Here is a 17944-nt window from a genome sequence, read left to right on the forward strand (position 1 = left end):
CGCCGCTGCCGCTGCTCGCCCGCGCTGCGCCGCGCTCCCGCTCGCCCCTCGCTCGGCCGCCGCCGCTGCCCCGCCTGCCGCCACCATGTACGACGCGGATGAAGGTGAGGGGTTTTCCTTTTCTTTCTCCTAGCCTTTTACTCCCGCCCGTCTCGGCCAGCGGTGCCGCTGGGGCCTGCGGGAGATGGGGGGATGCGGCGGCCTCTCCCGGGATACCGGAGAGTCCCTGAGCCGGTCCCACCACGGCGGTGGTCGGAGCCTAACTCACACGTTGTGCTTCCCCACAGATATGCAATATGATGAAGACGATGATGAAATCACGCCCGACCTGTGGCAGGAAGCCTGCTGGATTGTTATTAGGTGAGCTACTGGACTCGCTGTCCTTGTCCCTTCAACACCTGGGCTCTCGGCCTCGTAGGTGACATCCACCTTGTTCTGGGAGCTGCAGGCTTGCTCACGCTGAACTCTGTGCTGCGGCACGTTCGGGGCAGGAGGGCTTGTAGGAGAAACAAAGGGTTGTAGGCACGGATTAAGAAGTTCTGCTGACCCCCAGCACACAGTTTTTTCAGTGAAGAAAGAGGTGGTTTTGGTTCCATATCAAGCGCATGGTTTTGCCCACTAATCTCACTGCTGTTGCTGGCATTAGGAAATCAGTACTTGGGTATTTTCACCATTTTGGTGGTGGTGTTGTTTTTTCCTGTGTGGCTGGAACAGAGGGGATCCAAGCTAAAAGTTCTCAGTACTATTACTTGGACTTGGGGGCATGCTCCCAGTTTACTGCAGCTTGAAAAATTACTAAAGCAAAGTCACTTACAAGTGTTACTGAAAACTTGAGATGGAGCTGCTTTCAGTGAGGCTTCTCATCACATTTCTCTTCCAATTTAAGGGAAATTTGAGGCACTCGCTGTGCATGCAGTCATGGCTCAGCCAAGAGGTGGCAGCAAGTCTGTCATCAAAGTGTCTGTGTCTTCAGGCAGGGAATTGTTAAATATTTCTGAGGAGCATCTGTGTTTGAAACCCATGCCTTGAGTTAAGTGAATGTGTTTGATTCTGCACTAGATTTCATGATGTGTGGAGTTTTGGTAATAAATGTATCTTAAGTTTGTTGGTGTGTGAAGGACATTAATTAAATTAAGATTTCTTATTAACTTGCTCTTTTTTTTTTTTTAAGCTCCTATTTTGATGAAAAGGGTTTAGTCAGGCAACAGTTGGATTCCTTTGATGAATTTATTCAGATGTCTGTGCAGAGAATTGTTGAAGATGCTCCACCAATTGATTTGCAAGCTGAAGCCCAGCATGCCTCAGGAGAAGTGGAAGAGCCAGTAAGTGGAGAACCTTGGCAGAGATTATGTGTTTTTACAATTCAAAGTCATTTTTCATTTGTTTTATTCAACCCCTGATCTGCTGTTTGAGTTGAGAGGTGACCAAGAGCAAGTGGCTGCTGCAGCTTGTCAGTCCTCTGCAAAACTGCATGGACAGAGATTTAGTAGAGCAGGCCAGGTAGCCAAGACCAAGCTGTGTTTTGGTGAGATTTTGGTTTTTCAGCAGCTTTACCATGGCAGGGCTTATGGCTGAAAACTTCTCTCTTATCTTTGACGCAAGTTGGGCTCAGGCTAGGCCCAGGTTTTCAAAGGGTGCTGTTGTTCATGTTCTTCCCTTGGCACCATGTTCCTAAGAGCACAGATTGTCTCAATTCTGCACCCCAAGATGGCTCCTCTACAATGAGCGTGCACCTTCTGCAGTGGCTCTGGTGCTTTCACCTGTGTCCCTTGTGTAGTTTGATCCCTGTTCCATAAGGGCAAATGGTGATGAGCCATTGCCCTGCTGTCAGTCACTACCTTGCTGTTTCCCTCCAGGGATTTAAAGGAACTTTAGGACACCAGAGCATTGAATTTGTTATATGGTTTTCAGGTTCCTTCACCTTTTTTGCAGACAAACAACTATCCTGTAAAGAATAACTGAGATGTCTTTTGGTTTATTTGATAGGCAAACAGTTCATAAACATTTAGCTCACTAATTCTTAGTATTTCCTCTGTGTGTTATTCTGTGTGTATTATGGCAGAATTCTCTACTTGTGCTGTTCTGCAGCTGATGTTTGTGCTGTGCCTGGTCACAGTTCATACTGCAAGCGTGGTTTATGCTGGTCTGCTTTTTGCCCAAAGGCTAGTATTTTACTTCCTCAAATAGTGTCTCATTCTCATTTATTTAATGCAGGTTTTTAGGAATAGGTATAGAGATGAGAAAAAGAAAACTTGCTTTTACCTTCAGAGTCACTTGCAGGCAATCTCTCACCACATTTGAGGATTCTGGACTAATTTAAGGAAATCGTGTGTAGCAGGAAAAACTTGATTTTTTTTTTTTTTTTTTTTCTGTCTTCCTCTGCTTCTCAGTCTCAAATTTTGAAGGCAGTTTAGAGCACATGAGAGGGTTTAGCAACCATGCTCAGACATAAGAATGATGGTAAATATATTCTTAAGATTGCTTTCATGAGAACTTGGGAAATTATACTGTATGTGGCTGTGGCTGCAAATCCAGGAAGTGGTGTTTCTTCACATAAGAATTGAGATTTTTTTTTTTTTTTACCTACGAAACATTTGCCAACAAGGGTCTGCCACCTCCTGTTTTAGGAAGCTTTTGAGCATTTTAAAAATCAGAACATTTTCCAAAAACTCAAGTGTTCCTTTGTTTACTTGTGCTATAGAATCTTTCTAGGAACTGGTGTTACCCAACTTGTTGTGTTTTCATTTATTGGTAGTGGTTGTTTTTCTGCAGTAGCAGTTCTGGTTGCTAATAGGAGAGATGTTTCTTCCATTACAAGTAAATGTATTTTTGTTTTCCAGCCCCGGTATCTGTTGAAGTTTGAACAAATCTATCTCTCCAAACCTACACATTGGGAAAGAGATGGAGCACCCTCACCTATGATGCCAAATGAAGCCAGACTGAGAAACCTTACGTAAGAGCCAACTCTGTGGTAGATAAACACAAGGAAGAACTGCCTCTGCCTTATTAATTCATAGCCTTTTGCCATATAGTAGTGCCTTGAAAATGTAATAGTTGCTGCTTTGTTTAAACTTCCATGTCTAGTTGTTAAATGCAGATGGTGATTTGGTAATAATGCTTAATACACTTGTGAGTGCATTACTCAGGGTTGTACAGAAAGGTAGGAACTGACAAGTGAAACAGTGCTGGTTTTATTCTGTAGGTATTCTGCCCCCTTGTATGTGGATATAACTAAAACAGTTATTAAAGAAGGGGAGGACCAATTGCAGACCCAGCATCAGAAAACCTTTATAGGAAAAATTCCTATCATGCTGCGTTCCACGTACTGTTTGCTGAATGGCTTAACTGACCGTGATCTTTGTGAGCTGAACGAGTGCCCACTTGATCCTGGTGGCTACTTCATCATCAATGGATCAGAAAAGGTAAGGGATATACCTTGCACAGCCATCTTTACAGACATTGGAAGTTCTGTCACTTGTTCCCATATGTTTTGCCAGGAGCATAAACACTCTTATTCCATCCCACAGAGATGTTGTGGGAGCTCCTGATCTTGCAGTAAGATGAGCTTTTAGTCATCTGTTAGGGCTTTCTCAAGCCACCTTTTCTTCTTTGAGGCACATTTCCTGTCTTCAGTTCTTCCCTTCTACGGTTTTGTGAACTGCTTTGCATTTGGTGAACTGTTTGCCAGTAAGTGCTCTAGATATTTTTATTTCCTTTTCCAGTATTGCAGAGAAGCATGCATTCTGAAATGAGGCAGTTCCTCCCTTGTAGTGTCTTCCAGCTTGTTCACAGCAGTATTTTTGATGCATTTTGCTGTATTTTTGCTGATGATTTTGCTGTATTTTTGATGCATTTTTCTTTAAGAAGAGGTTCTTGCCTCCATTGCTATGGAAGCAGCTTCAGAAAATCATATCCACACCCTGTTAGTGCCTCACCAGTGAAACTGACAGTATTTTCTAACTGATAACCCAGGTAAACACAGCAAAATAATTAGAATTTTATATTTCTTCTTGAGGGTAAAAGACTTCTGGCTTTGATTGTTGAGCTGGCATTTAAATTTGCCTGTGTAGTGCATTGTCCTTGGAAAAACAGATAGTGAAATGTTTTATTTATCAGTGTGCAAATTGTCTCAGCACAGCCAGCATGTGTGGTAAGTGATAAAAGACAAGAGTTCCCTGAGTCTCTTGTTTGGACTATTTCATCTTAACTAGCTTATATTTTGTTTAGACCTGAATTTTTAAAATACAGAGTTTGGCCAATTGACTTCATGCTGTGCAGTGCTCTTAAAGTTGAGGTACCTGAAGGAATAGTAGAAACAGCGTGAGTGTTGCTTTCAGTATTCTCTCTTGTCAGTTATTTACTGGTGCTCTTGTTTCTCACACAGGTTCTGATTGCTCAGGAGAAAATGGCTACAAACACAGTGTATGTGTTTGCAAAGAAAGATTCAAAATATGCCTACACAGGAGAGTGTAGGTCTTGTCTGGAAAATTCCTCTCGACCAACAAGTACTATATGGGTCAGCATGCTGGCCAGAGGTGGACAGGTATGGCTAGGTGGTAATAACCCCAGAAACTGATTTAGGAGTTTTGTTACTGTCCTGTCTCTTTGGTTCATTTGCTTTTGGGATTTTGAGAAGAAACTTCTTCTGAAATTGGCAGTGTTGTAAAGAAGATAAAAGCAAATGAAAATTTGTTTGTCATATGTTATGCTTGTCCCTATAATAAATTATTTGAGGATTGAAATGAAGACTTGTGGCAGGTTTTAGGGCAAGGCTAAAAATCATTTTTAAATTACTATGCATGAGTTTTTAGAAAATTCAGACAAGCTGTGTCCTGTTTTTTCACAAAGAATAAGTAAAAGAGCAGGGATCCTGTCTTTGCTGATGTCCAAGCTAGTGTTGAGATGTATTTTGCAAACCATATATTAATTCATATTTAACATTTAATTGTGCCATCTGTGAGGGGAAATAAGTGCTACTTGGAACTTCAAAAGGTGTCAGTACTCATTTAATATTGCACTGATATTTTGTAGTTTTCCAAGAGCAACTTAAACAGAAGCATTACAGTATTCTCCTGATGTCTGAGGCTCTCCTGATTTCCTATGCATCCTTCAGTATTTCCTTCTGGAGAAGGGGAACAGCTACTTGAATAACCACTTGCACAGTGGGTTAGAAAAGCTGAGTTTAAGCCTGACAGAAGGAACACTGACAGTGGATAGGATTGCTCTTGGCACTGAGGGAGAGAAATGATGCATATGGGTGAATGAGTAGTATTGATATTCCTTTGTATCAGCAAAAACAAGTTTTCACGGGCTTCTAAAGCTTGAAATGTTTTGAAAATAAGAAGTCATCGCTGGAGTAAGGTTGCAGAGTAGCTCCTTAGTTGGCCTGCTGAGAAGCCATGTTTTCCTGTGGTGCTTGAATAAATATGCTTGTGTTGTATCATCCAAATCCAGAGAGAGACTTTTACTGAAAGGCAGGATAATTTAGAGACTGTCATTGAAAGGCAGGATGATTTAAGCCTAAGCCCTGCTCTCCCCCATCTTTGCAGGGTGCAAAGAAGAGTGCCATCGGTCAGCGCATCGTAGCAACTCTGCCGTATATCAAACAAGAGGTGCCCATCATCATTGTCTTCCGTGCACTCGGCTTTGTGTCCGACAGGGACATCCTAGAGCACATCATCTATGATTTTGAAGACCCAGAAATGATGGAAATGGTAATATATATGAAATTATTTCCTGTTCTCATGTTCAGTGGTGTGTTGGTGCAGGTAGTCATCGCTTGAAGCGTTGTTCATTTTCTAGTTATAATTTATTTATTATTTTTGTGGGTTCTCTATTAGAAGTGTTGAAAGTTCTCTGCCTGAATCTATTGTAATGAGTACATTAAGGGGACAGAGCACATGGAAAATTTTTTAAGAGTTAAAATGTGTTTAGAGAGTTAGGGTCTTCTCCTGCTGTTACTGACTTTAACTGTAAAATATTGATTATATCTGAAATAGCATCAGACCTAGAATGAACTTGAATGACAACTATTTTATGAAGTTTAAACTATTTTTTGTGTTTTTCCTGCATGTTTCATTGCAGTTTTCTAGTGCGAGAAAGACCTGGCACTAGAAAACAGCACCAATAATTAGCACCAATAGGCAACAATAATTAGCAGATCCTGAAAAGAATCATTAACAAACAACTGTGTCATTTCCTTCAGCCCCAACAGGCACTGGTTGCTACAGGATTTGTGCTGTGTTTTTCTGCCTTAGGTCAAACCATCTCTGGATGAAGCATTTGTCATTCAGGAGCAAAATGTTGCCCTAAACTTCATTGGCTCAAGAGGTGCCAAGCCAGGTGTCACCAAAGAGAAGAGAATCAAGTATGCCAAAGAAGTCTTGCAGAAAGAAATGCTCCCACATGTTGGTGTCAGTGACTTCTGTGAAACCAAAAAGGCCTATTTTCTAGGGTATGTCAGAACTCTGTGTAATACCTGCTAATGGATATTTTTTACTCATGTATACAATTGGAAGAATGCCTTGAATGGAAGTTTGTTTTAACCTCAGTCTTCTGGATACTCAGTGATAAACCTTGGGGCACTGGTATTATTTTTCAGGCTGAGAAAATGCAAGTTTTGATAAACTAGGAAAAAGATGAGCCTCAAACACATTTTAGATATTAAGTTAAATATGATGAGAATGCTAAATGACTTTTTGATATCCAGTTGCATGGATAACATGGATAAGTAAGATTTAGATAAGTACTGATAAGCTGACTGTAATGTAAACCACTCTTAAAAACCAGTATCACATTGCCTTGATCACTGTTTTACTGGTATGCAGATGAACTGTAGCATCAGGAGACTTATGATTTTATACCTGATTGCATGTGCTTAAACAGAGCCCATATTACAGATCAGAGCAGATATTTAGCAGAAAAGGCATGACTTTCATGATGTAAATATTTTCTTCTCCCTGTCCTTAGCCTGAACTTTCTGTGGGTCATCCACCTCTAAGGATGTGCTGAAGAGGTTTATTTTAGGGCAGTGGTATGCTAAAGATCTAGAATGGACAGTTTTTAGGAAAGAGTTCACTGACTTATCTATGAAAACATGTAATCTTTGTTGTGAATGCCTGCTGTCAATTTAAAACATAAACTGTCTTATTTGGTTAGGTATATGGTTCATAGACTGTTGCTGGCAGCACTGGGAAGAAGAGAGCTGGATGACAGAGATCATTATGGCAACAAAAGACTGGATCTTGCTGGGCCACTCTTGGCTTTCCTGTTCAGAGGGTAACTATCACATGCACATTTTTGTTCATGGTAGAGGCATTGCCAACTCTGTGCTTCTAAGTCAAACTAATTCTGTTGTGTCAGGGAGCCAGTCTTGAGCAACACAGCTTCTGTCTAATTATGACTTTTTCATGGAGTGGTTGAGTTTCCTATAACAGTAGGTGGCCAGCATTTCCTTTTTTTGAAGCATATTTTGTGCATGTTTACAAACAGTTGCATTTGCTTTACTCTCCTCTGCCCTCTCACTCTGGTTAGAAATTGCTTCTTTTCAGGAGGCCAGTGACTTCTTTTCATATAGACCAAAGTAGGCTGAATTGCACATGCACTGTTTAATCAGATTTCTTGGTGTCTTTCTTCTACAGAATGTTCAAGAATTTGCTGAAGGAAGTGAGAATATATGCACAGAAGTTCATTGACAGAGGGAAAGATTTCAACTTGGAGTTGGCAATTAAAACAAGAATTATTTCAGACGGTTTGAAATATTCATTGGCAACTGGAAACTGGGGTGACCAGAAGAAAGCTCATCAGGCTAGAGCAGGAGTATCTCAGGTACAGTAAAAGCTTTGTCAGGTTTACAGTTCTTATGGTAAAACTGTTCTTATGGAAGAGTTTAACATTGCTTAGCAGCCATGCATGTTGTATGTTAAACAGAAATATTCTTAAAAGGAAATTTCCTTAGGTGACACAAATCAAACAGATCCAAACAGTTGGATCTTAATTAGTGTGTGTGGTTTAGGGTTTTTTTTGTCATGGTTTGTTTGCTTTGGCTGTTGCACTCACTGCTAAAAAGTTGGTGTAACTCCTGTAAAGATTTTTGTGTTTGATTATACACTTTTGTGTAAATTCTTAGTCCCAGGGAATTATCCAGGATGGTTTTCTTTCCTTTAGTTACTTCTAGTGCTTCACAGGTAGTTAAAAAAAAAAAAAACTTGAGTGACACCTTATAATATAAAAGTTCTGTATTCTGTGGCAAATGATGAGGAGCACTGACTTTATTAGTCCATGGTCTTGCTGTGGTAAAAGCATGCTCTGGGAACTTCTGCCACTACTTCACTGCTTAGGAGCTTGGGATTCTAGGGGTAGTGTGAGGTCAGTGGAGGTGAGCTGAAAAGTGTAGCTAACAAGAAATCAAAGCTGTTTTAGTTCTTTTTAAGCACATCATTTCCAGAGGACATTGATCCTTTGTGCTAGTGTGCCATGATGCCTGTCAGCAACACATTTAAGAAGCTTTGACTGACTGAACTCCTTCCCACATGCAGGTGTTGAACCGCCTGACTTTTGCATCCACACTTTCCCACCTGAGACGCCTGAATTCTCCGATTGGGAGAGATGGAAAACTGGCCAAGCCCCGGCAGCTGCACAACACCCTGTGGGGAATGGTTTGCCCTGCTGAGACCCCTGAGGTAATGAAAGCAGGATTTGTGTACTAACTGCCTTTCCCTCACGGACATTCTGTAACCATGGCACTTGTGGAGGTCCCTTGCACTTTTTTTTTAATAATGCTGACACAAATATTTAGCTTTATAGCTAACTCAGTGGTTGGAAGCAGGTTTTGTGTCTGGTTCCTTGAGGAGTTAACCTGAAATTCTTGAATCTTCTTGATTTGAAAATGCAGCTTTGTGTTTCTGCTAGGGTCATGCAGTAGGACTTGTGAAGAACTTAGCCCTGATGGCTTACATTTCTGTGGGGTCTCAGCCATCCCCAATTTTGGAATTCTTGGAAGAGTGGAGTATGGAAAACCTAGAAGAAATATCTCCAGCAGCAATAGCTGAGTACGTGCAAATGAAACTCTTTAAACAGACTTAAGCTGTGTCCTGCACAACACTTCAAGGGTTTGAGGGTTATTTGGTGGGGTGGGATATTTTTAATTACTATTTGTTTGTGTTTCCCCTTTTAGTGCTACCAAGATATTTGTTAATGGCTGTTGGGTAGGAATACACAAAGATCCGGAGCAGCTGATGAATACCCTAAGGAAGCTTCGTCGTCAGATGGACATCATTGTCTCAGAGGTATAAATCTTTACATTTAGAGTTTGGGTGTCCTTTTAGGCAAGAGAAGATAATGCCTTGATACTACTTTGCAAGTTTCAAGTAGCGTTATTTGCAAGTCTCTTTCTGAATATACTTCCTGTTGGGTTTGTTTTGTGGGTGTTTTGGGGAGGTTTTTTGTAGTTGGTGCATTTGATTTACTACTATATTATTATTATTATTATTATTATTATTATTATTATTATTATTATTATTATTATTATTATTATATGCTTGATTGTGTATGATTTGCTGCTTGGTTGTGGGGTTGGTTTTATTAGGGGGGGTTTGTTTCTAAAGAGGTTCAAGTTGAAAGACAAAACAGTTGAAAATAATCTTCTAAAACACTCCTGTTTGTAGGAGTGTTACTCTTTGTTCTGTGGTTCTGATAGTGCCTGGAGAGTCTTTGCTTTAGGGAATTTGGTTATCCTGTTTTGTGTTCTGTAGTTCTGATTCCAAGCTGAGACTCTGTACTCATGAGGTGCTGCTGTCTTGCCCAGGTCTCCATGATTAGAGATATTCGTGAGCGGGAAATCCGCATTTACACTGATGCAGGCAGAATTTGTCGGCCCCTTTTGATTGTGGAGAAACAGAAGTTGCTGCTGAAGAAAAGGCACATAGACCAACTGAAGGAACGAGAGTATAACAATTACAGGTGAGGGACATTCCTGAAATTCAACTGAAGGTGTCATTTTCCATCTTGGAAGCTGCCACATTCAGGTTGGAGAGAGGAATGTTTAAAACTTTGTGCAGCACAAAGATGCTTTCTCTGCCTGGTAGTTTAATCAGTTTTTTTAATCACACTGAGGCAGTGATAGTAATAATAAGCCAGAGAAGACTTTGTTCCTGTCACTGCTGAAGAGACCCATTTTAGGTGTTAATTGAGTTATTGGTTGTTCAGTTGGCAGGATCTCGTGGCCAGCGGTGTGGTAGAGTACATTGACACCCTGGAAGAAGAGACTGTGATGCTGGCAATGACTCCAGATGACTTGCAGGAGAAAGGTGTGGCATACTGCTCAACATACACACACTGTGAGATTCACCCATCCATGATCCTGGGAGTGTGTGCATCTATTATCCCTTTCCCTGATCACAACCAGGTCAGTGCACTTCTGCTGATGTCCTGCTTGTAAAGCTGCTAGAAAACCCACAGGTGGATGGGTGTGTGTGTAATTATTGCTCTTCCCTTTGTCTGTCTAGTCTCCCAGGAACACATACCAGTCTGCTATGGGTAAGCAGGCTATGGGAGTCTACATCACCAACTTCCATGTCCGTATGGATACACTGGCACACGTGCTGTATTATCCCCAGAAGCCCCTGGTAACAACACGCTCCATGGAGTACTTGAGGTTCAGAGAGCTACCAGCAGGTGTGTTGTCAGTTCATGTTCATGGGACAGAAATACTGCTCTTTTGCTGTGTTTCAAACATGTCACAAATGGTGTGTGTAGAGTACCTGAACACTTAGCAAATGTGTGCAGTTTAAGAAATAAGTTTAGGTTAAGTGTTATCTTCTAGCTGGACACCTAGACTGCAGAAAATTTGTTGGTAGTGTTGCAGCTGAAACTACTTTACCCAAAAAAACCCTGCTAAAATCTAACTGAAAAAATGCATTTTCTATATTGATGTTTGATAGGTTTTTCACAAGGGGTCACTCTTGACTCTTTTTTCTACCCAGAGTTGAATTTGCTGATACTGCATGTTTTTGTGTGTGGGATGCAGAGATTTTATCTGAGAAAGGGCAGAATGGCTTCACTGTAGAGAGTGAAGCCATTCTACTCTAGCTCATTCTTCTCTGTAGAGAGTGAAGCCTACTTTGAGTTAAAATAGTGTCTGTCTGGGCATGTGTGCATTCTATCAAAATATTTTCTCTGCATATTGTAGGTATCAACTCGATTGTAGCCATTGCATCATACACAGGCTATAACCAGGAAGACTCTGTCATTATGAACCGTTCTGCTGTTGACAGAGGCTTTTTCAGGTAAGACTTTAAATTTTTTAACTGCTTGGAGTTAAAAGAAAAAGCTATACTGAGTTGTCCAGAGGCTGAAGAAAAGTTAATTTTATGCTGGAAGATGCCGTTCTCCAAATCTTTCCAACTTGAGAAGCATTTTAATTTTTTTTTAAATGGGGATGGAGGGAGCAACACAATGAAAACGGTGAATGTGCATCTTAGCAAAACACCATGCAACCTCACTGCTCACTTTGTCTTCTTGATCTTCCATTTTGATCTTTATTCTGTTTAGGGTCCTTTGTATCACAGTTTAATGAAAAAACATTTGGACTCTTCCCTGGTGTATTTTCATATCAGTCTTGCCAGTTACCAGAACAATGTTCCATCATTTTAGCATAGTCTTGTCTTTATTAGTGAGACAGTTGCTACCAGTTAGGATTGGAATGTTCCTCTCCTTAGAAGGAACTGCTGTTGGCACAGCTGGTGGCTGATGTGACTTCATGCATTATAGTATCTGAAAGCACTTTGATGTGCTGGCAACTGAGGCAGTAAACAAAAACTCTTAAAGCACCAGGAAGAACCTTATATTAAATTGAAAGTTTTTCTCTGCAGCTCAGTTGTACTGAGTGTAGCCCTGCAAGGTAGCAGTAGAAGCCTAAAAAAGTTTGCAAAATTGCATGCATAAGGAGGAAAGTAATATGAGAATGATATGCTGAAGATGTGAATAATCATTAGGAGTAATAACTACTTCTGTGGTGTCAAGTAGATACAAAAGTCTTCGCAGTTCATCAAAAATTAACCTGTTATCTTAGGTACTTTGGCAGTATCTGCAGAGTGACCATCACAATGCCCTCTGAAACTTCTCTGTGTGGTGGGTTGGTTTTTGTTTTGTCCTCAGTGAAGGTCAGATTAACAGGAAATCAGAGGAAATGTTGTGTGGCATGCGCTCATTATTTGGATTTGGTTGTCATTAGTAACAGCAGCCATAATGTGTGAAAATGAGATCTGGGGAAAATGATGCTGGCTTCACTGGAGAAGACTTTATAACTTCATTTCAGGTCTGTGTTCTATCGCTCATACAAAGAGCAGGAGTCTAAGAAAGGGTACGACCAAGAGGAAGTTTTTGAGAAGCCTACACGTGAAACTTGCCAAGGTAAGAAAAAGGAGTGGTTTTAAATTAAGGTCTTGTGGGCAAAGTAGTGTTGAACTGATTCAGCATTCATTTTGGGATATATTAATACAGGCATTACTGTATTTTATAGAATTTACTGTATCAGTTGAGATATTTACATTAGATGGTTTAGCAGTTGTCTGAAGCTGCAAGCAGACTTGTTGAATTACTGCAGAACATCAAGAGGAGTATGTTGGAAAATTTGGGAGTCTACTTTTTTGTTTCCTTCTTCCCCCCAAGGTATGAGACACGCAATCTATGACAAACTTGATGATGATGGTTTGATAGCCCCTGGGGTACGTGTGTCTGGGGATGATGTCATCATTGGCAAAACAGTCACACTGCCAGAAAATGAAGATGAGCTGGAAAGCACCAACAGGCGCTTCACCAAGAGAGATTGCAGCACCTTCCTGCGGACCAGTGAGACTGGCATTGTAGATCAGGTCATGGTAACCCTGAACCAGGAAGGATACAAATTCTGCAAGATAAGGGTGAGCACTGGTGTTTGTGCTTTCTGCTTGAATGATCTCTGGTCTGTATTTAAGTTACCAATTGCATGTTTTCCTGTGGCTTACAGGTACGTTCTGTAAGAATTCCACAAATTGGAGATAAATTTGCTAGCAGACACGGTCAGAAAGGAACCTGTGGGATCCAGTACAGGCAAGAGGTAGTAATTTATTTTTTCTTCTTCTTCTGGAGATTTTACCTGTGATGATCTTAGCATTCTAACTGTCTTAAGTGAATTGTCTGTGGACTATCTACTCAGGTGCAATATTGACTTAAATGTAGCTAAAATATTTTTAGAAGGAGACACAGCTGCTTTTTACATATTTCCATGTCTTTTAAATTCTTTAAAAGACTTAATTTGGATCCAGGCACATACTTTTCCTAAACATGATGTTCTGAGAGGAACTGACTGTGTGTTTTCCTGTACTAGGATATGCCCTTCACGTGTGAAGGCATCACACCTGATATCATTATCAACCCCCATGCCATCCCTTCCCGAATGACCATTGGTCACTTGATTGAGTGTCTTCAGGGCAAGGTAAGAACAGTCTTCTATACTGCATGTCTCAGCAATATGAATTAAAAAATTAAAATTTGGTGGGGAATGCTGTATGCTTTGAGCTGCTTTTTTTTTTTTTTTTTTTGGTAAAGATAAACCCTATGTAGTAGGTGTTAATTCACTTAAAAATGATTGTTCTCCAGTTATTTGATAGCAAAAGGAAGGAGGTTTCTTAGGGAAGATGTACAGTCCTGTAAATTTTATCCACAAGGTCAGTGTGCTCTCTCATTTGTTGCTTTTGTTCCTGGCATTTTCCCCTGACCTAGAATAAGGAGAGGTAAAATTGTTTATAGTGTGTATTTTTTAAAATATGTGGCAGATAAACACAGCGAGATAGGGTACTACCATTGGTATGGAATCTCAAATTCCAGTATTAAGAGTTACAACTGTTTGAAACAGCTAAATGTGGTCTAACCAGTCCTTCAGAAACCTGACAAACTTTTCCAAATCTCTTCTCTGTAGGTGTCTGCAAACAAGGGAGAAATTGGTGATGCTACACCTTTTAACGATGCTGTCAACGTGCAGAAGATTTCCAACCTTTTATCAGATTATGGCTATCATCTAAGAGGAAATGAGGTATAATCAAAGTATCAATCCACTGTCATTTTTTTAATACACCTTTGATGGGAAGTATGGCTTACAATTGCATTGACTTCTTCAGGTCCTCTACAATGGCTTCACTGGTCGAAAAATCACATCCCAGATCTTCATTGGTCCTACCTATTACCAGCGCTTGAAGCACATGGTGGATGACAAAATCCATTCTCGTGCACGAGGGCCAATCCAGATCCTTAACAGACAGCCCATGGAAGGCAGATCTCGGTAAGATCCTGCTAGTTTCTTTGTGGGGTTTTGTTTTACTGTCCAACTTTTAGCCACACAAAGCTCCAGCTTTGCAGCTTAATTAGCTGACCCCAAATAGCCACCCATTTTTGCATGTGTTTGGCTTAAGATCTTGTATTGGGTGCAGGTGCCAAGGTTTTGGTAGCATGGGTACTGCTGGGGTGGCCTCTCAGAGAAAGGACCAGGGATTGCCCCATGCTGGACACAGCCACTTAGAGCTGGCCCTGGTAGCCCCAGTGCTGCCAGAGCTGAGCCCAGCAGTGGTGCTGGTAGCACCTCTGTGAGAATATATTTAGGAAAGGGTAAAAAATGGTGTGCACCAGCTGTGAGAGAGGAGTGAGGAAATGCAACAGGAATTTCAGGCTCCTGGTAGGAGGTATGATCTGTGGGGGACCCCTGCTGCTGCAGTCAGTTCCTGAAGGATTCTACCCCGTGGGAAGGGCCCATGCTGGAACAGTTTGTGAAGGACTGTCCCATGGAAGAGGCCACATGCTGGAGCAGGAAAAAATTGTGAGGAGAAGGAAGCAGCCAAGAGCAGCTGTGATGCACTGACTGCAGTCCCCATTCTCCCAGTCATCACAGGGAAGAGAGGAAGGAGTTGGCAATGAAGGAGTGAAATAACCTGGGAAGAAGGTTGGGGAGGTGAACATTTTAGTTTTGTTTCTCATCATTGTACTCCATTTTTAATGGGTGATAATCTCATTTTCCCCCTGCTGAGTCTGTTTTGTCTGTGGTGATAATTGATAAGCAATCTCCCTGGTTTTATCTCCACTCATGAGCTTTTCCATTTTACTTTCTCCCCATGTCCTGTTGACATGGTGGGGACCAGAGAGCTGTTTGGTGAACATTCTGGCAGACCCACCACAGATAAGCAGAGGATGATTTAATAGTACACTTCATTTTGCTGTATGGTTGTGCTGTGGCTGTCAGGCACCAGCTGTATAAATGCTCATCAGTAGTTATTAATGACTGTTTTCACAGTTTTATTCTGTGATGTTAGAGGAAAATTAATGCACTGCTTTTCTCCTGCCTTCCAATGCAGATACTTGTTCCAACAACAAGAACTGATTATTTTGCCAGTGAACTCAAAAGTTGAGGGTTTTTTCTGTTCCTTTTAGTGATGGTGGCCTTCGCTTTGGAGAAATGGAACGAGATTGCCAGATTGCTCATGGAGCAGCCCAGTTCTTGAGAGAAAGATTGTTTGAAGCTTCAGACCCATACCAGGTCCATGTGTGCAACCTCTGTGGAATCATGGCCATTGCAAACACAAGGACTCACACCTACGAATGCCGCGGGTGCCGGAATAAAACTCAGGTGCGTGTGGTTCTCATCAGCCATTGTTTCTCCTTGTGGGCAGGAGGAAATGCCACTTGAGTGAAGCAGGAGGATAGGGAAGTAAATATTTAAAGAAGCACCAGAACAATTGCTATTTTAGTTTCATAACTGTTTTAAGTGTTTATAGCGTTGTAGTCAATTTGGATGCTTCCTTATTAATTTTACAGTGTTGGCTTGTCACTTGGCAGGAAATGCTGCTCAGTGCAGAGTTTTCAGAGACTGTAAATGCTTGAGAGCTTGTTTTTAGAACTAAAACTCAGAATCACAGGAATTTAGAGGCATCGCCCTTGTGACTGTCCCATGAAGATATTTATGCTTGCAGAGCTGGGTCCCCATGGGAGGTCTTTTGTGCTGCACTTTGGTGGGGTTTTTTAGTTTAATAAAAGCTCTGCAGTGCATGCTTGGTTACAGAAGTGTGTCAAGGGACAGCAGTAGCAGGGATAAAAATAGTAGCCTTGAACAGGCTTCTTTTTGTGCCAAGGACTGACTGCTGCAACTCTGAACAATGGCACTGGGGTTACAGAGCGATGTGTGCTGGAAACCTTACCTGCATTTATGCACCTCAGGCACACTCTGCTGTGCACAGGTTCTATTAAATGCTTCTTGTTTAGGATCAGATCCCTTGGCTGCATTTTTATGTAAAAAATGTGTTCTGGAGAGCTGCTGTGTAGCCCCTACAGACAGGCTCAGCTTCTTTCTTGCTTTGGTACTGTCTGTGAGCAATTCTCCTTAAATGCTTTCATGCATAACTTCAGATTTGCTTTTAAGCCAAAAACTCAACAAAGTTATTTGTGTAGAGCGTGTGGAAGTTGATGCTTTATGAGTGTTTATCACAAGACTTTTGCAATCTCTTTCCAGATATCTTTGGTTCGAATGCCCTACGCCTGCAAACTTCTCTTCCAGGAACTGATGTCCATGAGTATTGCACCTCGTATGATGAGTGTTTAGCCTTAAAAGGGCTTTTTTTTTTTTAATTATGAGACTCAAGTGAAATACTCAGGTTTTGTTTCATTTTGTACACGTTGCATTCAAAATTACAGTTTTACTCATCTCCTGTGTGCAGTTCAAAAGTATGTTTATTTCCTGTAAATAGAATTAAAATTTGTAATCGAGCTTGTGAATCTATTTGTGTATCTGTGAAAGAAGTGTGCAAGCAAATTGGGACTCAAAGAAAAAGGGAGTTAAGAGGGACTGATTAGTCAGCTAGAAAAAGCCAGAGCTTGCAGCTTTCCAAAATACTAATTTAAAACTGTGCGTAAGTGAAAGTCCTCACATCACAGCTCTGCACCATCATCTGTGGAAAAACAAAAACATGTTACACTCTGTCCTGTTCCAAGGGGGAATATTGCAACTTTGGCAACAGCTTTGGGATCTCTTGGCTGAGGATGAGACCTGACCCCTCCTTCCTTCCTGCCTTCTTTCCTTCCCTCCCTGCTGCAGGGGATGATAATAGACATGTTTTTCTGTGCTGAGATCACCTGGACATGGCACACAGACTCTCAGTGGAACTAGGATGTCTGGCAGTTTGTTCCATCAACTTTACCAATTTCCTTTAAAGTGGCAGTCTACATTTACTTATCACTTAGCTCCAGATGCCTCAGAGCTTTCCTACAGCTGAAAAGAACCAGATGCAGCATGTGCTGGGTGTGTACAAGAAACAAACTGTTCTAGGGTATAAGCTTGCTGTTCATGGCACAACTCAGTAAAACTCAATTTCATTCACATCCATAAATAAGGTGTTTGAAAAGGGATTAGAGACTACCTTAAAACCATTAGCAAAGTTCCTGTGCATGATATTTGGATTCATTGTAAGCTCTCATTTCAGTGCCAGGTGCTGCTAATGTTCTTCTAAGGGAAGTATTTCAGCTCTTCACAGACATAAGGACACAAAAAGTCAAGACTGTATAGTTTGGGTAAAGCTAGCAGGGATTAAAACTAAGGATTACATCCAGTAGGGGATTTGGGCAGTACAGTATTCTCTAGCCAGGTGCTTTATTCCCTGTCCCTCTGCCTCTCGCAGGGTTACAGTTACTGTTCTGGCTCTCCAGATTTATTCCTAAGCACATCATGGTGGCTGTGGTGCTGAGCCATCCTCTGCAGCTGGGATGAGGGTGGCTGGTTTGCCACCAGCTTTGCACACAGCCTAGCAAACAGGACATGCTGTGGCAAATCTCCTGAGGTTTCACATCCCAGCATGCAGAGAACATGGCAGGAACTGGAATGTCTGCTGTGCCAATACTGCTCTCAGGAGAGAGAGGAACAGGTTTGAAA

The 17944-nt window shown here is 41.4% G+C and overlaps 2 protein-coding genes across 3 annotated transcripts in view; one reads left to right on the forward strand and one right to left on the reverse strand.

Annotated features, from left to right (window-relative positions):
- On the forward strand, window positions 1-16786 carry POLR2B (RNA polymerase II subunit B). Its single transcript, XM_009101314.4, has 25 exons — window positions 1-104; window positions 288-360; window positions 1172-1322; window positions 2841-2953; window positions 3203-3422; window positions 4385-4543; window positions 5550-5714; window positions 6258-6454; window positions 7159-7278; window positions 7641-7827; window positions 8538-8681; window positions 8911-9050; window positions 9176-9287; window positions 9806-9960; window positions 10207-10405; window positions 10506-10674; window positions 11189-11285; window positions 12317-12411; window positions 12670-12920; window positions 13007-13096; window positions 13367-13474; window positions 13958-14071; window positions 14157-14317; window positions 15457-15652; window positions 16532-16786. Exons 1-25 carry the CDS (start codon window positions 86-88, stop codon window positions 16619-16621), a joined length of 3525 nt encoding a protein of 1174 aa, XP_009099562.2. The 5' UTR covers window positions 1-85; the 3' UTR covers window positions 16622-16786.
- Window positions 16732-17944, reverse strand: part of IGFBP7 (insulin like growth factor binding protein 7) — a 15099-nt gene continuing 13886 nt past the window's right edge. For both annotated transcript variants that reach the window (XM_030238792.2, XM_050973536.1), the window contains exon 5: window positions 16732-16967. In XM_030238792.2, the coding sequence (XP_030094652.2) occupies window positions 16948-16967 (20 nt within the window). In that variant the 3' untranslated portion in view covers window positions 16732-16947. The remainder of the gene's footprint in view (window positions 16968-17944) is intronic.

The sequence above is a fragment of the Serinus canaria genome, chromosome 4 (genome assembly GCF_022539315.1).
Source record: "Serinus canaria isolate serCan28SL12 chromosome 4, serCan2020, whole genome shotgun sequence".
Classification (NCBI taxonomy): Eukaryota; Metazoa; Chordata; class Aves; order Passeriformes; family Fringillidae; genus Serinus; species Serinus canaria.